Raw genomic sequence first — 13,209 nt, 5'->3', positions numbered from 1 at the left:
GTTGAATACCTTTAATATTTTTTTGCCTTGCTGGCAGGATATAAAGCTAAAGGAGCTGCAGTTGGATGTCAATACAATCCTGAAGTCTCTGAATATGTTTAAAAGAAGCATTTGTGTGGAGGCCCTTATGCACTTGAAAATCTCAAAAAGAATTTGGCAGAAATCTCAGTGTTGGAAGATGGCAGATTCCTGTGCAGTGAGATGTTTACTGGTTCACTGTTTTATCTTTGGCAGCTGCTTTTGCACTTGATATCTTCAGCTGTTTTTGAAGCCTTTACAAAGAATAATTATTCATTTCATGAAATGGATCTACTTTACCCACCCAGCAGGGCACCGATTCACATATTTCTCTGGCAACATCCCGTTGTTATCAGAGCTGTGTTCACTTTTGTAGGGTTGCGTTCACTGGGACGCTAGAACTTCCTGGGCTATGGTTTTATTGCATGATTTATTGATGCGTGGGGTGACTGTTTTCAACAATTCCTCTGAAAACACTAGGGTCACCAAGCTCTTTGGGATGTGGAAACAACCTGTGTTTTCCTGTTTTCTGCTGGCAGTGAGCACTAATGTAGGGTGCTTCAACAGTCTTTTCACAGGAATATGAGCTATTGGTCTGATGGCCTGTAGATAGGCTGCACCTTCATTCTGTCACATTTCAAGCAGTTTTCTTATTACCAGGGCAGATTACTGTAAAAGGCAGTAGTGAATGGACTGGATTTTAGCTCCCTACAAGGTAGAATTCCACTAAATCAATAGAGATTTCTTGGACATTGATTATGTGAGGCTGAGATACTACCTAAAGGTTTTACTGGTAGGGTTTTTTTAATGAGTTCCGTAAATTTGTGAACAGGGTTTCACTGCAGACTACTGGAGCATTTATTTTGTTTAAAGTTCAGGTTAAGCACACATTCTGTAAGTTTGAATGTGTTTGCTTGCTCTTTGAATAAAGTAACACCTGAATACACTGCTGCTCTGCACCCTCAAACCAATCATTTTGTGACAGGTTTCTGAATGCTTAGATATACATACCAGTCATTCACTGGTATATGTGTTCACTCTGTTCAACTTTTGCGTCAGTGCACAGCAGTACATTTAACCAGAAAAGGCTGGTGGACTTACATCATTCCAGAGTTTAGAGTCCTACTGGAGGAGAATATTTTAAATATATATTGAAAAATGGGACAGGGTTTATGGGGTGCATACAGTAAGTTTTATTACTCCAACTGACGTAATGGGGAGGGGGGAGCGTGGGACAATTTGAATTCTTCATGTTTGTTTTGTGTGCAGAGAATAATCCAGAGTTATGCCTGTACTTTGATTTAAAAAAAAGTTATGTATTTATTTTCGGTGTTGCAGAGTATGAGCTAGAGTATACATATGTTCTGGTTAACTCACCGCATTTTTTTAGCATGATATTCTAACCTGCTTGGCTATTAACCTGGCTGGCTACCAGGAGAATTTTCAAACTGTTGACTCATATTGCTTCTATAAGTAACTTAAACCACCTTTTCCCACAGTGGAGACAGCTTGAAGGTTAGCTGCATTTTCTTTTCAGGGCAGGGAACAGCATATTTTGAACTGAGTCAACACATATGAGTAAAGAAAGTAAACCTAAGCTATTATTAACTTTTTGGGGTCTAATCTCATTTTTGCTGAAATCCTTTCCTGGTTCCAAATCAGGAGAGACCAACGGGGGCTTTTGTGCTCCTCTTCCCCATGAGGTTCAGTAGTCTTTAGCATACATAGCCATGGCTCATGTTTTCATTTTTGCATCTTTGTGAGGATGGATCTTCACAGCTGCCATTACAGTTATGCAGTCTAAGGACTGAGGGCATGAGTTGCACTCTGTGCGTAGGACCCGGTGTTTTGAGGATGTGACTAAGTGGGAAGTGACACGTAGGCTGCATGCTATGTCATATTATTGAGCGCCCATATATAGGTGGAGCCTATATGTGGTTGGAGCTCCTGTTCATAGTCAGAGTCCATGTTCCATGTCATGAAGCAAAGGAGGGGTGATGGATAGTAGAACTGCTCTGCAAAATGATACAGAGTGGTACTTTGCAGTGTTGTTCCTCTGATTTTGCTGTCAAGCCAGATGGTGGATTTGCACACAAAAGCCCTGGCAACTCACTGAGTTCTGCAGCAGAGCAATAGCTGCCTCTGGGACACACAGCCCAGGGTGAGGAGAAGGAGCCCTGGGACCCTGTATGGGAATAGGGGAGACTGTTTTAGTAGGAAGGTGAAGTTGGAGGCAGCAGTTATGTGAGACCTTGTGGGTCTGCACTCAAAATACCCTCTGTTGAGGACTGATACTTTATTCTTGCAGACTGCATAAAAAAGCTGAAGGAAGTTTTAGCAAGGGATTTTTCTCAGGCTTTGATATCCATTTGACCTGTGGACCCTACTGATGAAGAGGCAATCTGGTTTTAGTTCTAGTGTTATCACTATTATGGGAAGTTGCATCCTTCCTCAGGCCTGTTTTCTCACTGTGATATATTTTTTTTTTTTGGCAATAGGGTGGGAGAATGAGAGTACTTATCTTCCTCTACAGCATTTAAGATCTGTGTATGAAAAGCAATACGTGGCAGTGCTGCAATTCACCTACCTGACTCAGTTCTGCTTTTTTTTTTGTGATCAAAAAAGCAAATGAAGCTGATAAGAAAAAAATAGTCTCCTCTATTGTATTGTTTGCATCTCTGTAGCCAAATGCAATTGTTTTGCTCAGTTCAGGAGACATGAGGGCGTAGTTGAGAGTGTATTTAAGCTTAACTATGTGAGTAGTCTGAAATCAATAGGACTGCCATGTTGAACAGTAAGACTTCTAGCATGTGCTTAAAACCCAAACCAGATGTATACATGACTTTTTTTCAAAGACGTGTGGCTAACAAATTCTTCACTCCCAAATGTTTTATTGTAGTATTTCTGCATAATATTTGTGCTCGCATTGAATGTTATTTTTCAGCTGAAAACACTAAAATACAGATTTCTTCACATTGTAAGATTTTGATTATTTTGCTTTACTTCTGCAATCCCACTCCAGCCTTTATAAGGATGAATGATAGGATGGTATCACCAGGGCCTGGCTTTGCTGGACTCCAGCTTGCAGAGGGACAAGGCTCGGAAGAGAAGAAAATATGACTTCCTCCGTTTTTTTACTCTAAAATGCATGTTGGAGTTTTGTGCTGTATCATTCTTTAGGTATTTGGATTAACTCTGATAAAATTATAGGTGGTTGTAAGGGAGTTTATTGTGCTTATAAATTGTAGTGGGGCTCCCTGTAATTTGTTATAATTAATTCAAGAGTTCAAGGGCAGAAAATCAGGATCAGGTTGTGGCATGCCTTCCTTTCTTGCTAAAGCATGCCATTACTGGCCTTTTTATTTAAGGTTTAACTTTGCGGGTTTATTTGAACTTGGAGTATCCAAAAAATATAATATACTCTTAAAAAAAAAGTACAAGTACAGAGGATGGACCTGTTGGGGTTGAGGGGTTCCTTTTTAAATATAGAAAAATTGGTGGATACTGTAAATCTGCATCTGCTGGCTAAGCCTTTTGCGGAAGGAGTGCGTGTTTTGGAAGACTTGTGTCGTGTCTGCAGGCCGCAACAAGGCCTGGGTGCATGTCTGTGCTTGTGGCCTATCAGAAATAGCAGGAAAAGAAAAACACTCTCAAAGCACTTCTTTACAATCCAACCTCAGCCTTTTGCTGGCAAGGATGCCCAGTGTGATGCTGCTACTTTGTGTCTAACTGCTAAGGGTTTCACTAGCCAGCCTTTAACGCTGGACACCAAAGAGCCACGGCACTTCAATACTAGGCTATACTGGAAGCAGCTGCTTGTATGTGAGAGGTTATAAAGTGTGTGTTGCCTTCTGAAACAGTCCCATGTCCGTTTGCAATACATATATTTTTTTCTTTGATTGCTCAGTTTTGCTGCAGAAATTTGACTTGACAGATTCATACCAGAAAAAAAACCTTACTCTTCCTAAACCGCTCATGCTTTGCATTTACATTTGAAATCCTCTGCCAGCTGTGTAAAGAATTGGTGGAGGTGGAGATCTGAAATTTTAACAGACTTTCTTTTGGGGAATGCATGCAAAAGAACACCCTTTCAGTAGTAAACTGATGAAATAGAGTTGGTAAACAACAACTAAGCAGTGCAAAACTCTGATCAGACTGCTCTTAGGTGAGCAAATATTTTCCTGTTCTAGTATCCTTAACCAGGAGTTGACTCTGTAGCTGGACCTTAACCTTTGGAAGACATTGGCCTTTTGGTAGGAACTTCACTGGTCAGATATGGTAATTTACCTTTCCTTGTGTGCCTCATTGCAGCTCATAGAGCAAGACAGCCATCAAGGCTGTGTATTATTTGTCCTTATGCTCACAAGTTGCATATCAAAACAAATGGAAAGTGACTGTCATTGTGAAATTAGCATGTTTTAGCCAAAGCCCTTCCTCCCCTTCAGCTATAAACTGTTGCTTTTTAAGAGATTGAGCGATGTGGAAGTAGGTGATATGAACTGTGTTTTGATTTGTTCTCCTTTTTCAGTCCTGTGTGTGAAAATGATGCTAACCCAGCATTGTTCTGTCTCATTATGAGGGGGAAAAGGAATGACACAAATGTTTCCATGTATATCATTTATTTTATTTTTAGTTTCAGTCATGTTTTCCATCTAGCTGCTGGAGGAAACTGGGATGTAGACACTCGGATGCCGCTTTTGAACAACCTCATTTCTCAGTTACCTGAAGCTAACCTTGACCTACCTTATAAGGTTGTTATGATCAAGGAGTTCCTACCCTGGAAACTGTTATGACTGTGTTTTTACTATTGGCATTGACAGTTTGAGCTTCTGAAGGAATTTCTTCCTGCATGTGTGACAAAGGCTCTTTTGTCTCCTTCTCTTTTTTTTTTTTTTTTCTGGCAAGTCTGCTGATCTTTCTGAAGGTCTGTGACAGGGTGTGGTAGACTTGTTCTCCATAATACCCTTCCAAAAATATTACCCTTTCGTAGTGGAAGCACGGCCGTTGCTTTTTATATTCTACCACAAATCCCAGATAAATCGCTATTGTCTAGTACTGCGAAACATCAGACTTTTTCTGGGAGAGAAGCTGATGAAATTCCAGAGGAGCAAGCTGGAGATGTTCTGTTTATCAACACCATCTAAGTTTTTCACAATGGCAAAGACAAGGCCTTAGCACTGAGTGTTACTGACAATGACATCATCAATGTATAAACCTTTTTTTTAAAGTACCTTTGGATTAAGATGTGCTGACTGAATCCTTGCATCTAAAATGTGTTTCAGCATGCTCGAGCCCAGAAATCATAACACCATCTTTGCCAATATACTGAATGTTGTATCTGAAAAGACCAGTCTTGTCTGCCTGCCTGCCTTTCCTGCCATATAAAATCCAGTCCTTGCAGTCAGTTTTGTTGCAGTATATTGAGTGACCCACATGAAATAAGTAGCATCCAGTAAGTAGTACTTTGGATTAAGACTTGGGAACAAAACCTATATCTCCCAAATCTGCCTTGGTTTCCTGCCCAAGTTTACACTAACTTCACCAGCCATGTGCCTCAGATACTCTATTTATAAAGTTAGACTAATAATCATTAATACTATTTAAAGCATTTTTTTCTCAGAAAAGCAACCAGTAAGAGTTAAGTAGTATTATGATTGTCCCAAATAGATAATAAATAAATAAAAATAAGCTTTTGGTCATTATCAATTAGTTCCTTTGCCCATTGAATAGCAAAGTCATTGGCTCATCTAACTCAAAGGCTGAGAAAATATGAAATATCCTGTGTTTAAAATAAAAAATGGGTTTCTCTTTAAAACATAGCATATAGGTATCTGTGGAATCCTGTTGCTAAACAGTATCAAAGACAAGATCATGGCAGATTTTAAGGTGTGAGATTAACAATAGACACATCAATATCAAAGCTAATGCTTAAAATAATTTTTAGTAAATGATAAAAGGGCTCTGTTCTGGAGAAACTGCTTCCCCTGTGGGCAGATTATTGCATAAGTGTACACTGCAGTGTCTGTACTCAGAAGTGTGTTACCATACTAAGATAAACCCAAATGAGCTGAGTTGGACTGTTGTTGTGATTCAACGAGGCTTTTATTGTGTTCCTAATTTTAGAAGATCGTATTGTATTCTAATTGCAATTTTTTTTTTAAGTTGGAAAGGAGCTGAAGGTCTTGAGCTAAACCACTTGTGGGCCAATCTGTTTCTCCTTTGAGTCTTAAAGACTTCTTATTTTGGAGATGTGAAATGCTAAAGTTCTCTTTTCCTCCAAAGAAGTTAAACTGCATAGCTATGCAGTTATCCAATAGATAGGCTTGATGCCAAAAAGGCACCTAATGAGTTATAAAAAGTTAGTCATGCCAGTAATTGCATCATTAGAAACGATTTTAAAGGAATTGTACTTCTTGGGTAACTAATACATGTTTTGTAGTGCTTGTGTATTTTCAGATACATGGAAGGTAAATATTTATTGGTATTGAAACTGTAATATATTTTTTCATACTAGCTTGAAATTTCCAGAAAAACACACTGATTTAATTTTTTTTAAGTGTTTCCTCCTGCACTAGAGATAAAGTGTATATTCCAAACCCTTCCTGTCTCTGATGTACAGAGAAGAAAAGTAAAACCAGGGGAAAATAACAAAAATCCAGACTGATCACAGTACAGCATTCAAACAGTATTAATCCTTATTATCTTGATCCTGTCACCTTTTTGTATAAACATATAGATCTATGCATGTGTATGAAATATATACTTAGATTGTAAATCCCTGGGGCAATAAGTATTTTTTCTTCTGTTCTTGTTCATTTCCTAGCAGAGTTGGATGCTGCTTGATTACTAAGGCTACGGGGTCTGATGATAAAATTGAGTAATTATTACTGAAGTATTTGCCTTGTGGTTCTTTGTGGAAGTCACTAGTAGGAAAATTGTGAAGATGCAGTGCACCAGTGTAATCACTCTGCAAAACTAACCCACATTCTTACTTTTGTCAAACATCCTTTAGTTTCTCTACAAAGATCTCCCTTCCAATATCGAACAGGCCAGGTTCTGCGTGGCTTGTGATACCTGAAACATTGGTTGTTGAAGAGAACAGAAATCAGCAAGATTGAATTATTTTCTGCATATATATCAGATATAACAGTGGTGATAGAAGGGTACAATGAATTCAATGATACTATACAAACACCCATGTTCTTTTTTGAAGTGACAGGAGAACAAACATGAATCCTGATCTTGGGAGGTCTATGCAGAATTGTATGGGCAAATGGAGTTTCTCTACATTTACACAGCTGTAGCCGAGCTGAATTCTGGGTGTTGCAATTAAATTTTAAACCAGTACCCTTATCTCCTGCTTACGGAAACTATTTGTTTGGTTTTTTTCCTCTGATGTAGTATGGACGGCTAAAATGCAGATGTTGATTCTGGTGTTCAGATGTTGTCTCATAGTTGTCCCGTTGCAACTTACTTACTTTATAGAAAGTGTGTTTTTGATGCAATAGATGCAAATATACTTTTAATGTTTTCTGTGTTGGCTAAATAGAGTTGTGGGAAATGATATCCTTATAATTATGGCTTTGTTCAGACTTGTTGTCCACTCCCATTCCCCTTGGAATTAGCTACAGGCTGGCAAACTGTAGTAGCCTTTATTATATTGAATACAAAATGGCTCTGCTAAAAATATTTAACCCAAAATGAGCAACAAAGGTGAGAGATTTCAGTGCTCAGCCACTTGGCTATGGTGTTGTCTCTTCTGCCCTGGACTCCCCTAGTATGCCAGAATGGCTCTGTGATTAAAGCTTTGTAAGTCTTAATTTTGAATTTCTTGCCTTTTATTATTTGGGGGATCAGATTGCAGACTTCTCTTTTGTTCAGTTTCCATATGCTTTCTCAACTAAACCACCTAATAGGAGGCTTATGAAATGCATGTTTTTATCTGCTGTTCTGGAACAACTTTCCTCAGTGAATCTATAGCTGAATCATTTTTAAAATGTTTGATTTCCCTCAAATTATAGATCCACTTTTGTAATCCAAGTGAACAAAGAGCAGTCTCAGTTAGCATAGTGACATAATAACAGCATTTAACATAATTTCAGATGGAGGAGCCTCAAATACTTGACAGAATATGGGCCAATTTCTCTTCTCCATTGGCTGGGCAGAGAGCCTGACCACAGTTTTGCAGCATGGCTGAGCCATGGTTCTGTGGCTCGAAGAGCTATTAGAGCCTTCTAGCAGAGTTTCCTCCAGGGTGTGCTCCTCCCCTCCCTTGACAGTGGAATTAGCCACTCCAGTTCGTGCCTTGTGAAAAGAGATGTCCCAGTTTGGGCTTTATGTGGCCACAGTGAAAGGAGATACCAGGGAACACCTTAGCGGGGTGACCCTTGTCACTGTCAGTCCAGGGGTAAAGATTAAGCTGGTACAGACCATATGTTTCTGCCTCAATCTTCTTCAGTTTGTCTTGGCACTTCCATTGAAAAAAGTGTCAGAGCCATAGCGGCTGATTGCTTTCCAGTGGGTTTGTCTGGGAAAGGTGACAACTTTCTCCATGAGGTTTTTCCTGATTGATACACTAGTTAATGTCAGAGAGCTAATTATATATGTCATTTAAAGTCTTACTGCATGTCAATCTACAATATATATAATAAATTCTAAACTTTTATTCTGCTGCAGTGTTAGTAAACACAGTGCTGTACCATAATATTGTAGATTATTCCTATTAAGATTTTTAAATGTGACCCATTTCTGACAGTCGGGGTGAAACACCTGTAAATGGGCATCTTTTTCTTAAAGTGGGTGCTGGCTGCTGTGGTAAAACAATTTTTCTAGAATATTGGCAACTAAAGTTGCAACCAAACCCCCATATCACTGTTTCTATTGAAAGTCTTGATTGTGCTATTTGATACTACAGTATCGATTGCATTGACATTATATTTTTGATGATGCTTACCTAAATAATCCTTTCTATGGTTTGTCTGTAGTTTTGTGGGCACTGTGGTTGAAATCATGGCTCCACTAAAGCTGGTGACACTCTTGACTTCTATAGAGCTCGGATGTCACTGTAAGTGGCATTCCTCAGGGGTCGGTGTTGGGACCAGCACTGTTTAACATCTTTGTTGGAGACATGGACAGCGGGATTGAGCGCACCCTCAGCAAATTTGCCAACAACACCAAGCTGTGTGGTGCGGTCGACAGGCTGGAGGGAAGGGATGTGCCATCCAGAGGGACCTGGACAGGCTGGAGAGGTGGGACCCTGCAAACCTCATGAAGGCCAAGTGCGAGGCCCTGCACATGGGTCAGGGCGATCCCATGCACAAATACAGGCTGGGCAATGAATGGATTGAGAGCAGCCCTGCAGAGAAGGACGTGGGGTATTGGTTGATGAGAAACTCAACATGACTCAGCAATGTGTGCTCGCAGCCCAGAAAGCCAACTGTATCCAGGGCTGCATCAAGAGAAGTGTGGCCAGCAGGGCGAGGGAGGGGATTCCCCCCCCTCTGCTCTGGTGAGACCCCCCCCTGCAGTGCTGTGTCCAGCTCTGGGGCCGCAACATGAGAAGGCCATAGACCTGCCTGAGCGGGTCCAGAGGAGGGACATGATGATGATCAGGGGGCTGGAGCACCTCCCTTATGAGGACAGGCTGAGAGAGTTGGGGTTGTTCAACCTGGAGAAGAAAAGGCTCTGGGGAGAACTTTCAGTGGCCTTCCAATACTTAAAGGGGGCCTACAGGAAAGATGGGGAGGGACTCTTGGGGGTGTAGTGATAGGACAAGGGGTAACAGTTTTAAACTGAAAGAGGGCAGATTTAGATTAAATGTAAGGAAGAAATTCTTTGCTGTGAGGGTGGTGGAACAGGTTGCCCAGAGAGCTTGTGGATGGCCTTTCCCTGGAAGCGTTCAAGGCCAGGTTGGACGGGGCTTTGAGCAACCTGATCTAGTGGAAGGTGTCCCTGCCCATGGCAGGGGGGTTGGGATTAGATGATATTTACGGTCCCTTCCAACCCAAACCATTCTATGATTCCATTTTATGATAAGATTTTTACATTGTTTCGACCTTCATGTAACAGCTTAACTCTGTGTTTAACAGTGGCTCTAACTTTATGGCATGTGTGGATTTTATTTTTGTTCTGTTAGACTAGAATATGTAACTCATGCATGTATATGTAGCATTGACATAAATAGCCTGCTTTAGGATTACAGGTCTTGAAGACTAGATTCAGCAAACACTTGCTCACCTTCATACTTGATAAAGCAGCTTATGTCAAGCTTTTATGAGAGCATGTGTATTTTCAGAATTGGGATTTAGTCATTGCGAAGAAGTGGAAACAAGCTAATTTGTCTCCTGGACCGAGCAAGTATGAAACCTGGGACTGAAGCACAGGGCTCAAGCTGAGAAGCTGTATGCTTTTTACCCTGCCCCTTTCAATCAAATTTCAAAATCCCCTGAAGTTTTAATCTTCATTAGGCTGTGCAAAAGCCAGATCTAAACATTTTAAATGAGATTATGTTTTTCCTGTTTGAAAATGTTCTTCTGCTGTTGGTGGGGGGAGAGAGGGGAAGAGGAAGCCTAAAACCAGTAACCCAACAATTACCTTTTAAGCACACGTAAAAATTGCGAACTCTGAAGGGAACTTCTCAGAGTATGTGCACAGGCCTTCCCTGAGAGGATTTCTCTCCCCTGCAGTGCTTGTAGCCTGTAAACACCCTGCTGCCTTGAGAGTATGGGTCTGGTCAGAGCATTGGTGCTGTCTAGTGGCAAGTTACTGCATCTCGCATCGCTCATGGAAGAGTTAACTGAAGAAAAATGTAAAATGCTGCATTTGATTAATAGCCCTGAAATCATGGCTTGGGTTATGCTGGTTTTGAAGCACATGGGTATTTTCTAACGCCTCCACACAGAATTAAACGGTAACATTTGCGAGTATAGTTAAGGCAGTGCAGTCCCTGTAACATGGGTGATGTTACAGTGGTTCTCCTTTCCTGTTGGGACTGGGAAGGTGACTTACGCTCTAAAACAAGACCAGAACAGTTTCTTTGCTATTCCCAAAGGTTCAAAGGTAAGGTCAGATGTGCTGTGCTGCTTGCAGCTGAGTCCAGTGAGTTTACTGCCCCCAGTCTTTCTCTTTGCTGTTTTCCTTGCAAAGGTTGCAGTCTGAGACTGGCTGGCATGCCTGCGTACCATTCTTTCTAACCCAGTTTATCTCAAGCAATTATTCTTTAAATCCATGCCATTTTAAGCAGATGCCTGTTGTGGTAGGGGAGTGAACAGGAGTGCAGCTGAAGGGAGCAGTAACCTCATAATCTGGTTCAGCTGCAGCCAGACTGACATGTCTCGTCATGGCCTAAGAAACCCCTTTGTTGGCTTTTGGGATTTCCTACCTCGGATCACCCGGGCACATCAGTTGCTATCAGCAGGTCTGGGGATTGGGTACATGAGGCTGAGTGCACACATGGACTGTGGCTACACTGGTACAGTACCTCTGCCTTTGGGCTCAGACCTGATGAGGAGTTGCATGAGAAGGAATTCTCTTTCATCTCAGTTACGACAGGTTACATATGTCTGCACCAAAAATTTAAGCTGATGGACATGAGATCATTGTATCGCTGTAACTCAACTGCCTAACAAAGCCATCTCCACTGGACTTTAACCTGATATGCTGGAGGGACAGGTACATATCCCTGCTGCTTTGGCCAACTCCTGTGGGTCTGGTCCAGATCAGCGGATGGGAGGGATGCACAGATGAGGACAGTAACTTATTAAGCTTTTTGTGGAAAGCTTCTTGTTTGTCTTAATCTACTTTATTGCAAATGTAAGGTGAAATGTGTGAGTTCCGTTGCTGAGGTTAAAACTAACATAGTTTGTCTTGTGATTAGTTACTGCAGATCAGCAAGTGCATGATATTAGAAGCTGGTTTTGCTTGATTTGTGTGTCTAAGTCATCCTAACAGATGAGAGATGCCAATTAAAAAAACCTTTATATGGGCCATGTTAAAGTCATGTCAGTAGGCCAAAGTATATTGCTAAAATTGTTTCTTCTATCAAAATGGTGACACTGGAGCAAAAACAATAGAAGAAATATGAAACAGCTTCTTTTTGTATTGGTAATTGCACGGTCTTCAGTAACTTCTACAAAATTTATGGAGGAGGTAATCCTAGCAGATGTCCCTCTTCTGTGTGGTCTAGGGAACACAAATTAGAACTCTTTATTTTCCTTTTCATCCACCTGGAAGCATTCCACATGTAGGGATTGTATTGATTTGTTTTGGTAATGTGGAACTTCTGAAGCCAGGTACAGACGGCTGTTTTAACAGCCTGACCTGTTTGTGGTGAGCTTTTCTTGCTTTCAGCTGTCTTTTGTTCTATAGAAAATGTACAAACATATAGATGTTCTAATTTGTGCTCTTTTTGTTTGTAGATATCAGTATTACCTACAAGTGAAAAAAGATGTTCTTGATGGCCAATTACTTTCTTCATTGGAGCAGGGAATTCGACTAGCTGGTTTGGCAGTGCAAGGTAAGATGGTGTGACCTGGTAGCCCTTTTCCAATGTTGGCTTTTTTGGTTTGTTCTGTATGTTGACTGGGCACTAATTAAGGCCTTGTATGACTCCTACTCAAAACAGCTGGGTTCTCTATTGATTTAAAAGTGCATAGGTGGACTCCTGTTAATGAAACAGTCATACCCTCAGGGAGGGAATGATGGACCACATCAGAGTGTTCAGCTTTCCTATTTCTAAAATCCGTGTAAGTTAATCTGAACAAAACTCCACTTCTTCCAACCCCAACCACGGAGTACTTTGCAGTAATGAATTTGCTTCACGTTCTCTGGTTTGAAATGCAATTACATCAAAGAGCATAGCAGCAGCTTTAATTTTGTCTTTAATTAAAAACTCGTTTTGCTACATAGTGCTATCTGAAGTATGAAAGAACACATGACCATAATTATGTGAGTTATAAATTAAAAGTAAACTGCTTCTTACAATGTGATTTTTATTCTGAGCCTCCTAAGGACATCAATAACAGTAGGATCATATAATGTATACGGGCGGAGGAAGAAGCCCTGTATTTGGAGAAGGTATGTTTCAGTCTATCCACGACTGACTGTGAGAACCTAAGGTAGAATTTCAGCAATCATGTCTTGTGCATGTCCTCTGATGAGGGGGAAGGGTGAAATATATACATAAATAGCAAA

General features: G+C 40.7%; 1 protein-coding gene across 5 annotated transcripts in view; it reads left to right on the top strand.

Annotated features, from left to right (window-relative positions):
* Positions 1-13,209, top strand: part of PTPN14 (protein tyrosine phosphatase non-receptor type 14) — a 122,171-nt gene that overhangs the window by 66,359 nt on the left and 42,603 nt on the right. For all 5 annotated transcript variants that reach the window (XM_074863703.1, XM_074863702.1, XM_074863701.1 and 2 more), the window contains one exon: positions 12,435-12,532. In XM_074863703.1, the coding sequence (XP_074719804.1) occupies positions 12,435-12,532 (98 nt within the window). The remainder of the gene's footprint in view (positions 1-12,434; positions 12,533-13,209) is intronic.

The sequence above is a fragment of the Strix uralensis genome, chromosome 3, assembly GCF_047716275.1.
Source record: "Strix uralensis isolate ZFMK-TIS-50842 chromosome 3, bStrUra1, whole genome shotgun sequence".
NCBI classification, from domain to species: Eukaryota; Metazoa; Chordata; class Aves; order Strigiformes; family Strigidae; genus Strix; species Strix uralensis.
This window is presented reverse-complemented; position numbering and strand designations above follow the sequence as displayed.